The sequence below is a fragment of the Orbicella faveolata genome, unplaced genomic scaffold (genome assembly GCF_042242905.1).
Source record: "Orbicella faveolata isolate gen_17 unplaced genomic scaffold, um_ofav_v1 contig_25, whole genome shotgun sequence".
Lineage (NCBI taxonomy): Eukaryota > Metazoa > Cnidaria > Anthozoa > Scleractinia > Merulinidae > Orbicella > Orbicella faveolata.
Genome location: NW_028301553.1, coordinates 30025073 through 30045763, shown reverse-complemented (window position 1 = coordinate 30045763; position 20691 = coordinate 30025073). Strand labels below are relative to the sequence as shown.

Genomic DNA, 20691 nt, shown 5'->3' with positions numbered 1-20691 from the left:
CCTCTACGTTCCAAATATGTCTTTTGGCTTTTTGTTTGCAACTTCACTGAAATACGGCTGAGTTTAATTTTCGGTGTTGTGCGACTGGTATGTGTAACTGATAGAGGCACTCGACTCAATATCATGACAATACGTTGGTCCATTGTATTCCCTTCATGCATCTAATTTTTATAGATTAATTACTTGTTGTCGATCCCAACTAAAGCGCATATACTGAGCCACGGTTGACTAGAGAAAAGAAGATCACTTTAAGATCCAGAATATGGGTTTTGTCCTCTCTCAGTCTCTTTCAACCCAGGGGAATAACTTGCATGGTGTATTTGAATCGGTAGCTACTTGAAAGCCTGCACTAAGCTATCCATCGCAGAAAAAAGAATGCTGGCGCAGGAATAAAATTCATGGTACAAGGGCACTATAATGGGAATGACTCAAGAACCAGAAGAACTATGGTCATTAATGAACATCTTAAAATATTGGTCTAGTCTTTTTAAAAATTACTTCAAAAAAGCGCACTGAAGCCATGAATTGGTTGTTGTAATGAGTTGCGCATGTACTAGCTTGTGTGATGACGTAAAATTGAAAAAGTCTAACAGACTCTTTCAAACTTTGTCATGTGTTGGAAATGTGCATGGCTATAAAAAGTGATTGCAATTTGTTCTTCCGTCAAGATTCTCTATCATAGCGTTCTAAAAGCACTTAGTGTACGATATAAGTTTTTCAGTCCTCATTAGAGCGCTGTTTTGACCAAAAAATACGGAAAAATCCCCATGAAAGTGTCTCCTTAGGTGCTGGAGACTTCAGTTGCCGAGGTAGTTGAGACTTCATGCATGTTGTATATCTTATACGTTTCCATATCGGCAGCGACATTAGTATGATTAAAACTGTATGATCTATATGTAGGAAAATAAGAATAGCAATGAAGGTAGTAAATAGTTTATCTTTCTAAGCGGTTCAACTGATAAAGGATTTATAAGTGAATGAGCATTGAAGATAAAATGGTTGGAATGAGGTACTCGATTTCATACCTCGGATGGGAAGTTTAATTTGTTCACTTTGGCAACCATCTTCGATATTTGCTGCGTATATAATTGTACGGTAAATAAGCGATTTATTGCATGCATTATTGGATAATAACAAATACCTGAAGGTACCTTTGGAAGAGTTTGACGCGGTCGGTGCGGTATTTATTAGAAGGTTGTCATGCATAGCTTTTGGTCAGTCCCTTTTAGACTAATTTACCATACTTCACAAAAAACCTCGTAAAAATATTAAAGTATCATGTACTTTTTTTTACTCTGTGTAGCCTTCAATCGATATTAACGGCACAACAAAATACCCCATGAGTAGATACGCGCTATACTGCGCACGCGCAAACGTTTTCACGTGCGTGCAATAACTACTTATTCTGGTCTTCTGTCGGTCAATGTGGTTATTCAGAATCCGACTTTCAGTATTGATTCAGTAAATAAATTGTCCAATCAGCTGTGTTTGTCTCAGAAATAGCACAAGCAGTAAGGTATACGTTTAAGACCGCCACTCGCAATAAAAGAACGATAAAAACATCAAGCTATCCATTAGCATTCTATGTGGCAACAATTAACAGAATCAATTTAGTCGCGAGATGAAAAGTGCAATCAATATGAATTTACTTCCCAAGACAACAGTGACAAACCTCCTTCGCAAATGAAATAACCCACTGCATTCACTCTTTTGAGCATCGATCTTCATTGACGTTTTAAATATCCATTCATTTTCTAAAGATGCCCGCTATTAAAGACAACATTGCATTGCCACAACGTTGAAAATCTTAAGTTTCGTGTAGCGATGATCTATCTCCCCGCGCTAAAACCATCAAACCGGCTTTGCAGCAAGCATATTTAATTATCACGAGCACCTTGCTTTTAGATACACATGTTACAAGTAACAAATTCCCTGCAAGACTGGAACGAAAACAACGACATTGTGAAACCTATAAACAGCAAATTTTGAGACATCATAGGAAGTGAAAGAGTTCTCAGTTACCTTTCCGTACGATACAGCTCACCGAACTCGTTTTGCCACTCCATAACACCAGCCTTCACTCGCTCATTCCCCTTGCAACACTAGACCAGAGATTCAGTAGCGGCCGCTATTAACCACTAAAATCGTTAGCTTTGCCTCTTCAACAGCTAAATGCCATCCAGAAGAGAGCTTTTATTTTAATCGCTGCGCGACTTCGCAACGCATCACAATGAAGTTTGTCCAGAATAATTATTCCAAGCGTTTTAGTCTTCTACACCCACGCAACACACTGAAATAATTCTCAATGACGTTTGTCAGCCAGTAATTGCCAAGAGAAAAAAACAGCTAGTAACTAAACTATGATAGCGCAATCGATATTATTCTTTACAACGTTCCTCGTGTAGTTGAGTTTCTGATTTTTGACCACAACCAAATCTTGTAACCTACAGAGTTGTTTTAATATGTTCTTCGCTAACATGGGTTGAACAAAGATGAACGGTGTTAAAATTGTTGGAAAGCAGTGAAAGCTAACAAGTACTTTTGAGAGGTGGCTTCGTCTTTGCTCTGAAAGCAAAATTTTGGCTCAACTTAATCAATTGCTGAGGTGGCCTTTCGTAAAATAAACCAGATTCTCCACCATATCGTATTTTATTTTTACTTGAAGAAATACGTTACGGCTTGTTGAATTTGCAAGTCGATCGAAGGAAACTTGAGTGTCATAGGAAACGTTTAATTGCTGTAAAAACGTCAATGTTATTGTTCGTTCAGACAGCCAGAGACATCCCTTCTTATGTTCACTGAAACGCAATTAATAAAAATATCACCTGTTCGCTTCATAAGTGAACAAAAGCACTCACTCAGCGCAAAACAGGAACGAGGTTTAACTTCATGAGCTTTCCCTCACGAGTTGCAACACTGAACCTTTATCTCATGGCTAGCCTTGAAAGTGCACAACAATCCGTAGTTTTTTCCTCCATGGTGTTAGCATCGTATGCAGCGAGGCAGAGGTCTTTGCACTAACTTGCCAAGACCAAAACTTTGTTGTCAATCACATGATAAAGCATGCTTCTGCGCAGCCGCAAATAGAGACTAATTTCGATATTGTGCTTATTTCACAGAGGTGTTGCGAAAGTTCATACAAGGTTAAAAGGGCGAGAATCATTTTTAAAACAACATTTGAAAATAGATTTGAATTTATTTAATTAAACAGTACACCTAAAATTTACAGTTTTTTTCAACAAGGACTTCGAACGTATAGGGAGATCATAGCTTGCGTCATTGTTTACAGAGGAGTTTTTTTTTCCCATCGACTTATGGCACAATCGCGAAGTGCTTGGGCCGTAAGTCGATGGGGAGACTCCATAACTTACAGTATCATAGCTTGCGTCATTGTTTACAGAGGAGTTTTTTTTCCCCATCGACTTATGGCCCAATCGCGAAGTGCTTGGGCCGTAAGTCGATGGGGAGACTCCATAACTTACAGTATCCTTAAATCGAGGATCCATAACTTACAGTACGGACCGAGAAAACGTTAAGTTAAGAACACTTGGCGATAAATCACGAAACATTTGGCAACAAAAACAGCTTTAAATTTTAGCGGGCGGGCCGTACAGTAGAATACGGCCCGCTAAACTGACCAATCAGCGCGCGTACTAACTGAGAGATATCATCAAGTCTTTTACCACATATTACACCTGGAAGCGCGTCAAAAATACTGCGCTGCGCGTCGTATTTTTAACTCTCTCCAGGGTGTTTGGAAATGTGGTCAAACACGGTCTCACTGGCGACGCAGGTTTGTCACGTTTCGTTGGTTCTCGTCAATGTTTTGATGAAGGAGGGTAGATGATCTGTTATATCCACAAGATGTCATAGTTGCTTTTAGATGTGCATATCTTAAAATAATCGAGAGAAAATTGTGACAAGTAAAAACACCGTATATTTTGTCATCTTTTTTGCTGTTCTTTTCTTTTTTCTTTATCTCGATATAGCCATGCTTAATTACAAAAGGACAGTGCCATATATCAAGAGAAGAATTTATGGTGGCTTGCTACAGTTTGTAGCTTACTGCAGTTTGGAGGGTGCATCTTGCCGCACTTTTTTTTTGTTTGTTTTTTTTTTCTTTTGCGGCTAACTACTGTTTCGTTAACCATCACATGTGACACTCGAACAATACAGAAGCTACTAAATAGCTAAAATAAATCACCAAGAGCTTTACGGGAGACTGGGCCCTAGTAATTTTTAATGACGTTTTTCGCAAGTCTACACATCTAATCAAATCTAATCTTCTTTTAAGTGATTAGCGTTGTGCTCAAGAAATAATCTTAATTACAACATGGTCTCGTAAACAGTATAACAACATTCTTGCTAGTGTAATTCTTGTAGAGAGGGAGAACAAATCTAGTATTTTAAAAAGCAGAATATACCATTTTTCATGAATGAATGCCACTCATAAATTATTTTGTAAGTATTAAATGTTTTTTAGTTGATTTATTCGAAAGAATTTTTACCCTCAGACGAGTTTTGTAAGGCAGATTTTAAAACGCATACAAAAGAATTTCAACTGAATTTACAGCCGTTTATGAAAAGTAGAATTATAGAAAGTAAGTTATTTAGCATCTTTCTATCATTGTTTTTGAAAAGGATCTATAGCTGTGTGCAAACAGAACAGGTAGCTTTCACGAGTTCTGCTGGCAAGTAGAGTAGTCCAGCCTAACTGCTGCACAGTGACATGGAAAGTAAAATCCTTTCTTTTTTCTTTCTTTTCTTTTTTTTTTTTTGTTTTCATTCTTGCATTATGACGATTAACTAACCAGTCGCTACCGCGACCAGCAAACAAAATGATTCAATCAGTTGTGTTGCTTTTTTACGTACCGTAATGGAATTTTTCCTGTCGTTCCGGTACTGTCGAAGACCTCATCAAGCTCTCTAATGGTCTTTAAATACATCCGTTCCACGAAGCCGGGAGAAATGCTCCACAAGAGCCCGTTGCTTCGGCGAAATACTGATCAGTTATATTTCGCCGGTTGTTTTCAATATCTTTTTGTCCAGAGTAAGGCTCTGGGTGAGGCCGTGACATGAATGACGTCAAAAAAGCAGACGGAAAAAACGTCATATTCAAAATACTCCCCTAGCAACGGCTCCCGGGAGTTGCTTTTCGCACCACAGGGGATCCACTTCCCAGAAGAGCAAGCAAGCAACTTTTTACGGCAGCCAGAACGAATATGAAACGCAAAAGGTAACGAGAGTAAAATGGCCGAGAAAAAGCAAAGAAAAGGGGCTAGAAAAAAAATCGGAACGGGCAATTGTAAAAGAAAAACAAAATTGGTTTATGCGCAGGTGCCAAATTAAAATTTTTTACGTTTTTGTGCCTAATCTTCGGGAAATCTATCTTTTTGGTAACAAAAATAGTTTTTTCAGCAAAACTAAGGCCCATTTAGCGTTATGGCAGCCAAAAAGTTGATTTAACGGTTAAAAACGGCATTTTATGGTGAAAATTTGGGGGTTAAAGGGTTAAACCACTTACTAGGTTCTTACACGTGGGTTCTTACTCTTCTTCTTCAATTCTCTACAAGTGTTGCAGGTAAATTCTCTAAGCCCGCCTCATTAGAGTAGTACACGAAACGGTAAAGAAAAGTTATAAATTTGTAATTGTCCATATGTTGTCTTTATGGCGTTTCTCTGTACTTGAGTAAATGAATTTTCTCCTTGATGCTTGCCAAGAGGCCTTCAGGTGTTGGCTCTCGTATGGCAGTTTTTGGAGCCTTGTAAGAGACGTATGGCTTCAACTGGCAAGAAAGAAAAATATATATTAATTATAGTAGTCCTGTTTTTCATTCAGAGTGACAGTTATATTCTTATTGAAAAGATGCAATGGCTATATTGGGATTATCTATGAATGTGAAGTAGTGGGGGAGGTGTGGCAAGGTAATGGTTGCATGCTAGAATCCGAAATCAGCAGTCTGGGGTTGAGCAATGGCTGGGGTCACTCTGTTGTCTTCTTGGGCATATTAAATTCTCGTGGTGCAACCCTTCTCGTAGATGTATAAACGGGTACCACCACGGGTTTCATTAACTTTTCAACAGGAGGGCAACTGGTTTTCACAGGCAGGAAAAACTTTTTGAATTAAGCCTCTTTATATGAAAATCTTTACTCTAGATGGTTAAACCAACCAGACAACATCATCCTCACAGCCAGTAAGTTTGCCCAAAAAATGAATGAAACCCCTGAGTTACTCAAGGTAAACATGCAATGGACAAGCATCCCATTCCAATGGGGTGGGAGACAAAAAATACTCCTTGCTATTTAATGCCGTTGTAATGGGTAATAAGTGCTGGTCTGTTCGGCTGCAAAACTCAGGTGTAGAGTGAGCAAGACACTAAAAATAGCACCGCTTAGCATTGCTTAAAATAACACCTCTTAGACTAATTAAGGTAATGCATACAAAGTCACCCTCACCAACAGAGGTAATTCTGGTTTTTGCAGAATGAAATAACTAGGCATATAATAATATTTACTAATCCCCCCTGGATGGAAAGATAGTGCACAGCAGGTTCCCTATACAGCATTCTGTCAGGTTTTTCTCGCAAACAGTTCACCAGAACCTGTTTACAGTGAGGTGGAGGTGCAGTGACACATAAGTCTCACAAACAAACATGACACAATTACCCTTTTTCTAATCACCATAACAAAAATTTTGAAAAACATGTGAATAACAGAATCTGAAGAACGGAAGCAGTTCTTACAGCACAGATAATTATGCTGTACAACAGAAGAGAAGTAGGATACATTCTGAAAATCCATACCGCAAAAAAAACTGCCTGTTACCGAGAACTCAGTGATACTGTTTCAATTGATGTGTGACCTTTATAGCTTGACTGTGTAGGCAGCAAATAGACCCTTGTCTATCATTACATCTTACTCCAGAGATTTCTTTAATTATGGATTTAATACCTCAAAGCCAGTCAAATCTGGAACAATGAACTCTGCTACTTTCTTCCGAACTATCATATAACCACCTATAGAGAGAGAGCCAGCCAATTTTGCTTCAAAATTGAGTTAAATATTTTAAAATACATGACTGTATGTGTTTGCTCTTGTTAATTATATTGATTTGCCAAGTTAAAAGTTAAGCCAAAATAGTGAAAATACTCCCATTCAGGCACTTTTCCGAATTCTGGCCACTGCCATTTTATTGTGGGTCCCCACCATACACAGAAGTATAGACTTGCATGCTAAAATTGACACCAACTAAGAATAATAAAATTTTATTACTTTTTGCCACAAGATTCCATGGCACAGACATCTTGCTGGGTTGTGCAAAGTATAGTTAATGCTAGACACTTGTTTGCTGAGTTAGCCACTATGTGGCATAATATATCTTTTTTTTTTTAGGCTGGGGTCTGTTGCCTGAGGTGCTGTAACCACAACTACATGTATAGAGTACTAAAAGAAAACTTGCTATCCCCCCAAAAATTCTGTTAATGTGACAAAAAGATATCTTATCTTATGTTATATTTACCTTTTCTTGTGTGGAAACCTGGGTTTCTGACTCCACGTCCTGCAATGAAAATTTGGCAATTTAACTACCTGCAATGTTTTTAAACATTGAGGGTAGTTAAAACACTGTTAAAACAGTGTTCAGTACATGTACATCTGCATCAAAGAATATTTGGGAGCTTGAGCAAAGACCAGCAGAAGACCTCACTGGGGCTTTCATTACGGGTGGTAACCTGTAATGCCTGTTATGGCTGAGTATGATTTATTTTCCCTTGATGCAACCAGTGAAATTGCCTGTTGTTGATAGAATTCACCAACATAGTAACAATTTTGTCAAAGGGTGTGGAGAGCAAGGCTACAGGTGAATCAAAACTTGATGACAGCCCTGATTACTGGTCCACAAACAGCACATATTCACTCACACCAGTGGGTTGGAAAGCTCTCATTTTACCATTTGATACTTGATATTTTTTATGAATAAATTATGGAGGTCTCCTAATGAAGAGATTCAAAATTTGTACATTTCTTGCTTTCGACAAAAATACTGAAAGGAGTGAGCCCTTTCTGGCAACAAATGCCTATACAAGCTTAGTTTAATAAATAGATTCCATGTTGCTGTGCATCTGTTTAGTAAAAGATCATGGATGATGTCAAAATGCGGTAAGAACAAAAAAGTGGCAAACAAGCTGTTAGGAGATTGTGTCACTGATGTTCTCACCACATATTGATGTCTTCTGTGATCTATTATTGAACAGATACTCGGCAACATGGAATCAACTTGTTTGATATAATAAGGAAACAAAGCCAATGACGTCATCTATGCGTCTGTCCTCCAACACATTACAAGTAAGAACCAATCAAAATGGGAGAGTAATTCGAAATTTGCTAGTTATTATTATTTTTTAATTATTACGATTTTATATAATTAAAAATAAAACACCCTTACTGCACCAACCTTCCCCTACAGAGAGGGTGGTAAAGGGTATTTTCGTGATTTGTGATTGGCCTAATTTTTTTCTCATGAAATGTGAAATGGCTTAAATTTTTCTCGTGAATCGTGATTTAATTAGAAGCCATGAACCGTGATTTTCCAAACTAATTCTCCGTGAAATGAGAAAGAAGTATTTAATTCGTTTGAACCGGGATTCTGGTTGTGTCTTCTAGCTCTTACTTTCGACGTTAATTAACAATATTGCGTAACCGTGACCGGACAATCATCCCTCTTCGTGTCCTTGATCGGATTTCTTTTTGCTGCGCACAGAACAAGAAGCAAACGGATGATAAAGACATCTAACAAGACTGTACTTGGGCGTAACTTTCAAATATCATAAATTACGTAAGTTCGTGTCAAAAAATGCCATTTTGTTTTAGTGAAACGTGAAATGTCGATTTTATTTCCCGTAAATTGAATGTATGAATAAATGAATTGTGAAAGGACCAATTCATTTCCGTGAAACGTGATCTTGACCCCCCCTCCCCCCTTTACCACCCTCTACAGAGTGTACAAAGACAACCAACCCATGAAAATAATCAACATTGCCGACTTCACTGCACTATATCGCTCGAATTCAATGATGCCAAAAGAAAATACCTTTGTAAAAGTTCTTGTTCCCCCTCTTTCCCGTCATCACGCCTCGTGTGGCACCTCTAAAGAGGCCTCGAAGAATATTTAGTGGCATTTTTGTCCTTCGATCGCTGTCAAATCAAATTTAACTCTACTATAAAAGTTCCATCGTGGCTGAATGTTTTTTCCCAAAATGGCGGAGAAGCGCTTAGCATCCACGCCTGTTTGCTCGGTAACCTTCGGTCCAGATCCCAGCCGAGCGTGACAAGATCACGTTAGCTTGGTAAAATGGCAACTCGGAAGAATTCAACGTCTAGTGGAAGGGGCAAAACTTTTGGAACAGCGAGTGGAACTCGAAAAACAAGCGAGGGAGTTTCTGTGGATTCTTTCTCTCAGGCACGAATCAAAGAGGTAAGGAAAAACTGCAAGACTGCAAATGTTTACAATTAAAATTTGACATAAAACAAAGACTGCTTACATGAGCATACAAGTTCATACTGTGCAGTCTTTTCATAAATTGATTACAAGTTGTAAGTTTTTGTAAAAACTTAAATTGTGGAAACCTGCATCTCCGTGGCAGGTCAGGTCAATCGCTTTGTTCATGTCAAAAGCGCACTCCTGAAGAAATAGAAAACACTTTCCGTGTTTATGGAATTAACTTATATAAGCTTAGAAACACGAATGGATGTTTGGAAGAGTGGGACATTCCATTTTGCATCCGCACCCCTCCCCTCCCCTCCCCCTTTCCTCCACAGATGCTGACACCCTGGTTGTTGTGTCAGCACCTTTAAAGTTTGCAGCTACTTAATAAAAAAAAGAAATATTGCAGCAGTGAGGCCCTGTGCCAGAGGTTGCCCTCCATTGACGGGGGGGGGGGGGGGGGGGGATTAGGAAGGGGGGTGCAGATTTAAAAAGGGAATGTTCTAATGAGAAACAAGGTGAGGGTTATAAACTGTAGGTGGTTGATTCCACAGCTTTTTTGAGGAGTCCTCCCATACTTGAGTTCTAAAAATGAGTCTTGCATCCTTACAAGAGGTACCTGGCTTTGGGAGGGAAAAAGGAGGCATATGTAGGTCACTGGGACCAGGCACTCTCATGCACTACAGCAGGGCAGTGAAGCCACAAGAGACAAGCTGGAGAGCAAGCAAGCCAGTAAAAGACCTGGCATGCTAGCTCGTCTCTTGTGGCTTTGCCGCTGCTCGTGCAGCAGTGCAGGGCACTGAAGCCACAAGAGACAAGCTGGAGAGCAAGCAAGCCAGTAAAAGAGCCGACATGCTAGCTTGTCTCTTGTGGCTTTGTGGATGCTCCTGCCGCAGTGCATGAGAACCTGCTCACAGGCAAGTGGGACCTTGAGGAAGTGTTCTCATATGGGAGGTGTGTGCTGGCAAAAGATTGGCTGATAGTGTGTGACCTGTTTGATGACTAGTCTATTCCCAAGACTGATTTATTCCTGAGGACTAACTAAAGCACTTGACTAGATGCTTTTTCATTACACAGTCTAATTACAATTTGTCCCAAAAGGCCATTCATTTTTGGCTAATTTATTCCAATAACTAATTATTACAGACTAATTTATTCCTGAGGACTACATTTTAACCAAGCTAAGTAATTTTCCATTTTACAGTTCTTTGCTTTAGTGATCAGGCCTACTGTGCAGAATCAAGGCTAGAGTTGACTTTTTTTGATACAAACCTAGCTACTCTGTAATTTATTCTTTTGTCTGCTAGCCACTAAACTGGTCATGCCAATTCTCACTTTCATGCAGAGGCCTGGTAAATTTCAGAGGCTTGGCTACATTTCAAAGAACTGTAAAATAGTAAATACAATGATACAAGGGACTGCAAATGACAATGCTGCTGGTATACGTACTGTAGGATCTGTAAAAGATCTGATCAGACAAAAATAGAAACATAACAATGAAGCAAGGTTGATACACCTAATTGCAATATAACGTCATAGAAAAAAGCAAAAAGCTAAGTAGGAATTAATTAGCCAAATTTAAATTTCTATTGTTTTCAGATACTGTACATAAGTACAGATGTTTTCAGATACTGTACATAACATCTGAGGTCATTACCACGTACATTTACATGTACAAGACGATGGGTCCACAAGCTGGTTGTTCTACTGGTTGCTGCTACACCATGCTGATGAGACCCAACTAGGTGGAAACAGCTGTCTACAGCTGCAATTCCTGGCTTCCAATTTGGACTCTATCATGTTGTTGTCCCGTTAAGTTTTCTACATAGTTATCAACCTTGCTTCATTGTTATGTAAATTAAATAGTCAATTTTAATTATTTCAATCTAACTCATTTATGCTAGTACCTTAGCAGTAGTCTACTTATCTCATTTCAGCTTGAGCATCAAGTTTCAGATCTAAAGAGACGCCTCGATGAGCTACGCAAAGCCAAGAACACTACAATCATTAAAAAGAACAAAGAATATATAACCACTGGTACACCACATGCTGTTGGTGAGAGTACATCCACTGGATCGCCAGACCTCCCTGAACACCGTAAAGAGAGAACCAGGTCTTTGGATGTAGACCTTCAAAGCAAGATGCAAGAAAGCAACCAGCAAGTAAATACATTGCATGAAAATATTGCAGCCTTAAAGGAACTGCACAAAGTGGAGCTGGAAGAACTTAAAAGGGAAGTTGAGAAACAGGTATTTATTACCCAAGCCTGTAATCAAATGTATGCAAAGGGCTACATGGGAGGTTCAGCTTCTCCTGTGCACTCACTACCTGCTTGTAATGCTAGCTAATAACAGATGCTGCCGTCTTGAACTCTTAAGGACGTTTGCATGAAAAATTTCCAACATTGATTTTTTTCTGAGACTTTTACCACGGACTGTAAGATGACGCGTTAGTTATGTCAGAAATGTGGGGAGTCACAGACTTCGTTTTGGTGAGAACATGCCCGGAAGAACACCCTAAATCTGAAAAAATCGGGCTTCGTTAGCGAATTAAAGGCCACAGTGTCTATAAGCCCCAAAATATTGCAATTCTAAGATCTTTGAAGTGAAGTGTTTTATACCAAATGTTGTTTAAGTGGACCTATTAAGTGAATTTAGTCAACTGGTGAGGTTCGTTACAGAACAAGTTTGGATTTAGCGCCCTTAGTTTCACGCGCCTTGCAGCCGCAAGATGGAAGGATTCAATGTCCTGTGGACAAAAGTCTTGATTTTTTTTTTTAACTTGAAGTGAAGTAACTTCCCACATTGATTTTTTTGTTCATGTAAATTATGTGGAAATAATTGTAAATATAATCTGTTTGTGTAAAGAATAAGTAGGGGTCACCGAACGTCCAAGATCGTTAAATCCAAGCAAAGCTATAGCAATGGCCATTTGTCCTAAATTCAGTCAAGTACTAGTAAATGTTGTCCAACCAGCTATTTCGTAGAATGAGTTTACCCCAGGGATTACTGTACATTAACTCTGCTTCTTTGAAAACTCACAGGCCAAAGAGTCAGACTCAACTCTTGCAGCTGAACTAGAAAAAGTAAAACAACAAAACAAGGAACTTCAAGAAGAAAACAAATTGCTGCATTCGAAGGGAATAGATCTTCAGTTGCAAATTGATGATTTGTTAGAGGAACTGAGCAGGAAGGAAGCTGAATGGTGTTCAAAAGAAGAAAAGCTTATGTTAGAGGTAAGCTTTAGACCCTTGGGGGACTCCAATATTAAAAGGAAACGGGTGCTCGTTAGGAATTTTGAAAAGAACCCCAAGAGGTGCCAAGATCCTGCTTTGTGGGCGTGTCTTGTAATTTCTTTCACCCCTAAGAGGTACCAATTCTAGAACAACACATACTTTGATATTTTTGGGGGCTCAATGCCCTGAAAGGTACCTTAAAAGCTCCTGCTGTGGACCTTTTGAGGCTGAACAGCCAAAGACGTACCAAAACCGCTTTTTTAACCCCCAAAAGGTATGACGAGCACCCCTGTGCTTTTTATATGGGAGTCACCCCCCAGGACTATAGACTTCTACAATGGAGCATTTCTTTTCAGTTTCGGTTTCAGTTGATTGCAGCTGACAGTTAAGTTGTGCCAATCATCTATTTTCAACATAGTTGGATTCATTGGCTTGAGGAAACAATCTTTCGGTTCTATATTTTTCAACCGTTCAGAATGTTATCTGCTAATTAAATGTTTTTTGTTTCGCTAAAGTTTTGTGGCAGTTTGTTGTAGTCCTTAAAACAGCCTTCAGTTACTTTCGGCTTGATTCGTACTCTCTGATGTGCGGTAAATTTCACCGATCCGTGCACAGCTAATCAAAGCGTAACACTACGGCTTGTTATTGTCGGAAACTTGATCAAAAAACGTCACTCTGTCTCTCTACTTTTCCTTTAAAAGCTACAGTAAAGTTTGAGTCGGTTTATGTGGCGTACGTTTTTCTAGCGCGTCTGAGAGCTATTTTATTGATTTTCACCATAATTGGCGAGGTTTATTTCGCCGGCGGTAACTACGTTGTGCCTTACGCGCTTCTTAGCAGGTCCCTTTTAACGACGAACAAACCTGTCATTCAACATTTCACGTCCCCAAAATACGTAAATTCACGACTCACGATGACACCTTTCCCTTCTCCCCTGTCAAGCCAAGTTGTCTTTTATGAGGGATCGGTAGAGTCAGATGGTTCATCCCTTTAGACTCACAGCTTACGACCCATCCCCACCCTATGACAGATTCCCCCTATCGGCCTATGAAGTGGGATCCAGGGCTCAAATCAAGTCCCATCCAACGTATGCTGACACGTGTTTGCTGACCAAATTGTGATTTCAAGCCAAAAAGTAAACTTAGGCAAGTACTCAACCGTTCCGGGCAGGCTGCGTGGAATTCATGTTTTTCGTTTGTTTGTTTGTTTGTTTGTTTGTTTGGTTGATGGTTGGTTGGTTGGATACTTTTCCTTTATGTGACTTATAATGAAATATCGCATTTTCTACATTTTGCTTGTAGATTAAGACATCCTGGGGTGAAAAGTACCAGAAATGGATGGCACAAACTGAACAGAAAATTGAAGAACTGCAAAGAGCTAATGACTTGCTGTAAGCTTAGGTTTCTTGTTTTTTCTGGCAGCTTTAATTGTTTTCAATGGTAAAGTTGAGAGGAAAACAAGGAATGAATTGTGTAAAGCAGTGTTAGGCAGTGGTAAACTTAGTACACTTTGTTTCCAGCAAGATAGGAACGTTACAAGAGAGTAATTAGTTTTATATATAACTAATACAACGGATTTCAAAGTGCAATTACTTTTATGATTTGTTTTAGCGCCCTTCCTCCTCTTTCTAATATGCGTTCCCCATTGAGTACCGCACTATAGAGTAAAACCTTTATCATTACGCTTAGCCCGTAAGGTACATGTATAGAGTTCGACCTTGCTATTGCATTCGTTCTGTGGTTTCATCTCACTTGGCTCTTGAAAGAGAGACCTCTAAGTTTTGTAACGGTCCGTATACATTTATCTTTGTTAATTCTACAGGAAAGGCATGCTTGTAGATAAAGAAAAGTCTGGAATGAGCTGACGCGGAGTTGTTATTCATGAGGTATAATCCCGTTGCTTAGCAAGGCAGTTCCAGGTGTGAGAAGGTATATGGTACCAGACTCTGAACAGCTTCGGAGATTTCCACGAGAGCTAAAGAGAGGAAAAAGGAAGATCAACAACATCAACAGCAGCAGCAGCAGGAGGAACAACAACAGCAACAACAACAAACAACGACCACAACAACAATAGAAGCAGCAAAAACAACAGCAACTTTAACGGAGCTAGAAAGTCAGAACCAGCTGGAGACCTAACGTTCGTGTTAGCTAGGAGCTTGAGGAAACTCGCGCAGTGTGAATGAAAAGGACGGGTTTCTCGGGGACTAGCCTACAATATAGGAAGCCTACACCGTCGGTACGCCGGCTGCACCGTTTGTTGAATATCAAAGAACAATAGTTTTCTACACGTTGCGTTTGATTTCCCACACAGCTTTTATCCTGCATTCAAGGTCATTTTTTTTTTCTCTCTGACAAAGGCCCCTCTCGGTGGAGTTCAGGTTTTGGGAACTTTTTACTGACAGTGACTTCTAGTGTGCTACCGAATCTGGTGAAGTAGATACCGTGCAATATTCATGCTTGTTGAGTCGTCATTAGGTGTTATGTGGCCCTCAACGGACTTTGCACTTACTAGTAAATACGATGAATGTGCAAGGCTGGTTTTTCGAAGGATTATTCTCTCAGTAGTCTAAAAGAACGGAAGAGATTACGATTGTACAAACGATTCACGTTTTAACTCTTACAATCTTAGCTATCTTCCAAAGACTGAGACATTATTAAATAACCTGCGTTTAAATCTGATTGGTAGCACAATCTAGACTATAGATGTGATCTCACATTTTAAGCTGTAATTCTGCTGAGATTTCTCAGGTCTTCTTTTGGAACATTTATTTTCCTACGATCGTGAGTACAGTAAAATCCTAAGCCTACAATATTTTTTTATGCATCTAAACTTGGTTGTAATTTCTCAATCACACTTTTCTTTGACTAATTCAGCGTGATATACGCCGGCAGTTCCATGCAGTATACGTTAGCCATAATTTTGAATTTGTCTACCACTTATTGTCGAATCTCAGCCTGACTACAACAAAAGTTATCCCACTTGAGTTACATTTCTAGTTCTAGTAGTACATGACAGCGGCATATAATAACCTTTTTTACTTATATTTACAGCAATGTGATCATGCTCTTCCCTGCGCCCCCCCCCCCCCCCCACACTCCCCCCGGCCCTTTCTTGGAAGACATATACAGTGTTTACGCAAGAGCGCACCATTGCGGGAATCCCGCGTTACAATCAGAAATGGCCCCCAGAAAAACGAAAAAAGGGTCAATTTGGCCCTTTCCTTTTACAAGACTGCAGGCTTAACACAGGCATAATATTTTAAAAGCCATCCCAGGGCTGGAAATTGTGATCGATACGGTTGTCAATGCAACAAGCATTTCATCCTTGGTGACCAAAAATTCTGGTTTAGTCGCCATAATACGGCATAATGGCGACTACATTTCTCTGTGTTGATGATCAGTAACGGTTATTTTGTCACACATTATGTCCTTCTAGAAAATCATATTGAAAGATCTTTGTTTCTAAAACATTCAACATAAGAAAAGAAGTCAATCCGTCCTTTTGCTTTGCTGTATTGATTCTCTCATATCGGAAAACTTCCAAATGGCTGACCGAGTTTGAAATCGCCCTATAATGCATTGCAAACCCTTGATCATTGACTACGTCATGTATGCGTAAGGATTGTTCTCTTGTAATGCACGGATCCTTCATACTAGTATCTGATTCAAAAGAAACTTTATTGAGTAGAAACCCTTTTAAAAGCACTTACTATTAAATTTTATCATAGATCCTAATAAACTGCTTTATTTTCCTTGGTACCCTGATACATTTTTTCCTTCTGTAGCTTTCAGTTTATTGGCCCCTTTCTTAAAAAAATTGGCCCCTAAAAAAGATCTTCAGGGGCCACTTTGGTCCTCAAGTAAAATTTTCTAGCTGAAACACTGCATATATATGCGACATTGAGAGGGAACGAGGTTGCTTGTACCATGTTAGGACATTTCGACGTATCAAGTAAGATTCGTCACGAATCAATCTCGTTCCCAAAGATTGGAAGAGCGCGCCGCAAGGAAAAACCCCATTGTTTTGGTGTCAATTAGGAGTTCCCTTTTAAAATCTCTGACGAACGTTGCCATCCTACATCATGAAATTTGGCTAATTGTGATTAGTTTTTGAGCACCTTTTAGTATATAGTCCGAATTTCCCTCAAAAAGGTGACTAAATGGTTACTCTTAATTATACTATTTTGATAGGTTATGAGCACTGTAAGCTTAATGCTGTGATCTATTTTGGCCATGGGCTGGCTTGGTTCTCTACACTGCTTGTGTTCTTCATTCTTCTAGAACATGTAAAATCAGTGGCAAAGCTATTGGAAACAAGCATTGCTATCTGAGCACTTATTAACAGATAGCCAGGATTTCCCTTTTAACTACATAATTATTATTAATTATACTATTTTGGTAGGTTATGAGAACTGTTTCCGATATAGCAGGAATCGTGGCATGGATTTTGAGGAACAATTTCTCTTAAAGGGTTTCTCTTTGTTACTATTTCGAGAGCCAACAAGAACTACTAGCTAGTCCAATGGAATGTCATCTTCCTTTGGCTTCGTACTCTTTAGGATTCTTTGCATTCTTCTATAGCTGTTCACAAAGGTATCAACGGGAAATACCAGACTATAATCCCTGGGAGAGCCGATCAACCCATCCTGCAAAACCATGTGCTTGATCAGTTTCACATTGTTTTTAATGCCAGCCAACATAGACTGCTTCGTGTAGAACTCGCAGCTTGCAAACATCCATGCGTATGTGCTTTGCCACCGTTTCTCGAACTGTTCCAATAGCCTCTGAGGGTGAAAATTGTACACGTTGGTAAGCTCTCTGATGTCTTCCACCAAAGATCTTTCAAGTGGATCGAGTTCCTCCATGTTACCATCTTCAGCCGCTTTTGTGAGCAGGTTAAGACAGATGTGATTGTACTGATCTTTCAAATCGTGGAATCGAGCGCCCTGCCAAATATTCGTTGCCACTTCTCCGGAATTGTTCTTTCTGATCGTGTCTTCATCAGTACTTGTATGTGACATTGTCATTGAAGACATGTTTTGAGATGAACTGTACGTGTTCTCCTGGTTCTTTGTTACAAGCTGTCCACGCTGTTCTGTGTCACTTCTTGCTAAGGTATCTTTCGAGGAAGCCCCAGGGTCTTCCAGCAGTTTTGTCGTCCCTTCTTCATTACATTTGGAAAGCACATCAAGTGGTCTTGTTCCCGGGATAAGCTCTGGCAAACATTCTGTTGGGTTTCTCATGAACTGTTCAACTTTCTCGGCAAGTGAATCTGAAACATGCGGAGTTTCGATATTTTCCATATCGAACAAATTGCAATCTGTGATGAAGAAATGTCTCAGGCATTTTTCTGTCAGAGCGTAGTGAAGGTTCTTCAGCAGCTTCATCATGCAGGCAGTCCTGTTGTCTTCCGTCCACATCCCTTCTCCAGAGTTCTCGCAAGTTTGCAAGAAAAGTGTCTTGAGATGGTACGTCACCAAGCACTTCGGCTCTGTTCGAAGATACAGGCTATAATATTTCTTGAGAGCACGGTAACATTGGCGTTGCATGTCGTTCAGTTCTCGACTTAACAGATACTCCGCGTGCGAAAAAGACAGTCTGAAGTCAGTTTCAGGGCATCCGCCGCTTTTGGGAGGTTTAACCACTAGGTGGAAACCCTCTTGAATAATTCTGTGTATGGTGTCAGGGGGTGGCCATGCTCGTTTTCGTTTGATCCACTCTCGAGCAACCTTGGGCCATCCTCGAGCTTGGAGGGCTGGAACAATGTCAAATGACAACGCCTGGGTACATTTTTCTGATTCCTTTGTAAAGGGGGATTGTAGCTCTTTTACTGGTTCAACCGTGTCAATGAAATTGAAGAAATCCTCTGCCTTTTCCTCCACCAACCACTCCAGGAATGCGGCCATATCTTCTTCCGAAAGGCTTTGAAATGTTTGACTAAAAAAGCCGTCTTTCGGACCTTCGCGAGTCTTTTGAATGTCTGGTTCAGTTACAACATGGACGTCATCTTGAGATTGTAGCTCGGCGTTTATAGAGTTGTCATAGCTGTTAATTTCCCGGGTCGCGCCAACACAGCCTACCACTCCTTCCTCACCTATTACCTGTTTTGAATTCGCTTTATCTGCGCAATCTCTGCATGAAACTGCCTTGTCAACTTGTTTGCACATACACGATTTGTTTTGAATGTCATCGACGACCTCAACTTCTGGCGTGACGACCATTGAGGCGCTGCTCTCCGCTTTACTTCTGCTTTTGATTCTCGAGTGATTTTCGATGTGGTAAAATCGTTTTCTTATCTCTTTTGCTTTCTCACTAAAGCAAATATCGCGAGCGAAGTTGGGAATTCCTGGAAGAATACCCATTGGATTGTTACGGAGCGATTGCACCGAATCCTTAAAATGTTGCAAAAATTCGTCGAACAATTCTGCATGATGAGAAGTATAATCTACATTCCTTATCGAGCACAGCGATGCAGGTAGTATCTCTAGTTCCCTGGGATCGACATTCTCAATGTCCAGCTCTTTCAATTGTTCAAGACGTCGAGACAAAATGTTGGGAGACTCCATTATTGCGGAGAAGTCCATTGTCAAAGCAGGGCTAAAAGTGTCCCTTTCGCGCAAAGTGGAGTTAAACGGTGGCGCAGGAAAATGAGACGTCACGGCTTTAAATAATCGAGGAAAGAAAGTAAGACTGAACAAAGCGACATCAACAAAGGGATTCAACTCCTTTACATCTGCAGCAGATATGTATTCTGTGTCTTCAGCTTGAAATGACTGCAGCAGTGGATGCCCAGTTCCTTTTATCTTCACAAATGCTGGATTTGTGGGTAAGTATTCCAAGCTGGCTTCATCGACAGCATAATCGTTACCAAGAACTAACAGTAAGTCGAGATCTCCAACGTCATCAAAGGAATAATTTTTTAAGTTTTCGGCCGAGCTGCCATAAAGCTGGATTTTCGCGATATCCCCGGTTCTGCTAGCCATGAAGTCAAACAACAGTTGCATCATTTTGTTGACACTTTCATGGTATTCCTTCCATTTCTGACTTTCCTCGTCAACTTCTCCTAAAGACTTGAAAAATTCGTCAAGCAGTCTCGTTTGATCATTGCCTTCGGACATGATAACTCCCTTGCAATGCCTAAAAACCAAGCAGTTCTGCGTAATGTCGATGTTTATTTCGGATACTCCCGTTTAAGAAAGGTAGCTATGGTTTCGGGGAAATTGCGGATGTGCTATTTTTGGCAATTACGCGGTACGCCACAAAATGTTTACCCAATCAAAATACGTAAAACCAAGTTCTGTGCCTGTCGTCACTCTGTAAAATGGAGTGATGGAGCAATAGTTGGTTTTCACATGACGTCACTAAAATTCAAACTACAAAACTATTGATCTTCCTGAGATTTTCCTTTAATGATGTATAAGAGCAGCTGAAAACTAATATTCATACAAATTTTCGCTCCGAATGGGTTCTTGGTTTTGTGATACACTACGCTTGAATTTCTAAGCTTTTGCGTGACGCGGCATTTACACGACGGCCTAGAGAGCTGTCATGATGCTTTAAAAAGTGACTTATTTCGGGAAATTTGGCTATCTGAACAGTTCATGTCTTAGAAAAAGTATTATTTTTGTGTTTTAGAGTTCCTCGAGGGATAAATTCACGCTTTTGTCGCAAAACTCTGTGACAGATGTTTCTGTTGGTTTCCGGCCGCCATGTTGGTGCCCATACGGATACCAGTCTTTGCATATTTACCCTCTTTCATTTCCCAGATTCTAGACTTTATCTATTGAACGGTTTTGATTTTTATTTTGATCTTGAATGGCGTGACACTGAAAACCATAAAGTCTTTGGATTGGTTAATCATTAGACAAACATTTTGTGGCTAGGCTAGGCTGTCTATTTCGAGGTGACCTACAAAGCTATGTTGAAATTTATTTACCGCTGCTCTGACCTCCGTTTGAGCGGAGCGTCAGGATAT

General features: G+C 39.9%; 3 protein-coding genes across 4 annotated transcripts; 1 reads left to right on the top strand and 2 right to left on the bottom strand.

Annotated features, from left to right (window-relative positions):
• Nucleotides 1-3939: 3939 nt before the first annotated feature.
• LOC110059288 (large ribosomal subunit protein mL41A-like) lies at nucleotides 3940-9274 on the bottom strand. The gene is made up of 4 exons (XM_020765988.2): nucleotides 9090-9274; nucleotides 7521-7559; nucleotides 6953-7017; nucleotides 3940-5786 (listed from the first exon to the last, which is right to left on the bottom strand). The coding sequence occupies exons 1-4, from the start codon at nucleotides 9175-9177 to the stop codon at nucleotides 5667-5669; spliced, it is 312 nt and encodes a 103-aa protein (XP_020621647.1). The 5' UTR covers nucleotides 9178-9274; the 3' UTR covers nucleotides 3940-5666.
• A 21-nt stretch (nucleotides 9275-9295) lies between these two features.
• On the top strand, nucleotides 9296-14708 carry LOC110059284 (uncharacterized). 2 transcript variants are annotated; one of them, XM_020765985.2, is made up of 5 exons: nucleotides 9299-9473; nucleotides 11420-11731; nucleotides 12526-12717; nucleotides 14019-14107; nucleotides 14539-14708. In XM_020765985.2, exons 1-5 carry the CDS (start codon nucleotides 9351-9353, stop codon nucleotides 14579-14581), a joined length of 759 nt encoding a protein of 252 aa, XP_020621644.1. In that variant the 5' UTR covers nucleotides 9299-9350; the 3' UTR covers nucleotides 14582-14708. The 2 variants fall into 2 exon arrangements, with proteins under 2 accessions (XP_020621643.1, XP_020621644.1); XM_020765984.2 differs by lacking the exon at nucleotides 14539-14708 and having other exon boundaries at nucleotides 9296-9473; nucleotides 12526-14076.
• Nucleotides 14709-16213: 1505 nt separating this feature from the next.
• Nucleotides 16214-19976, bottom strand: LOC110059282 (uncharacterized). Its single transcript, XM_020765982.2, has one exon. The coding sequence runs from the start codon at nucleotides 19832-19834 to the stop codon at nucleotides 17231-17233; it is 2604 nt and encodes an 867-aa protein (XP_020621641.2). The 5' UTR covers nucleotides 19835-19976; the 3' UTR covers nucleotides 16214-17230.
• Nucleotides 19977-20691: the final 715 nt, after the last annotated feature.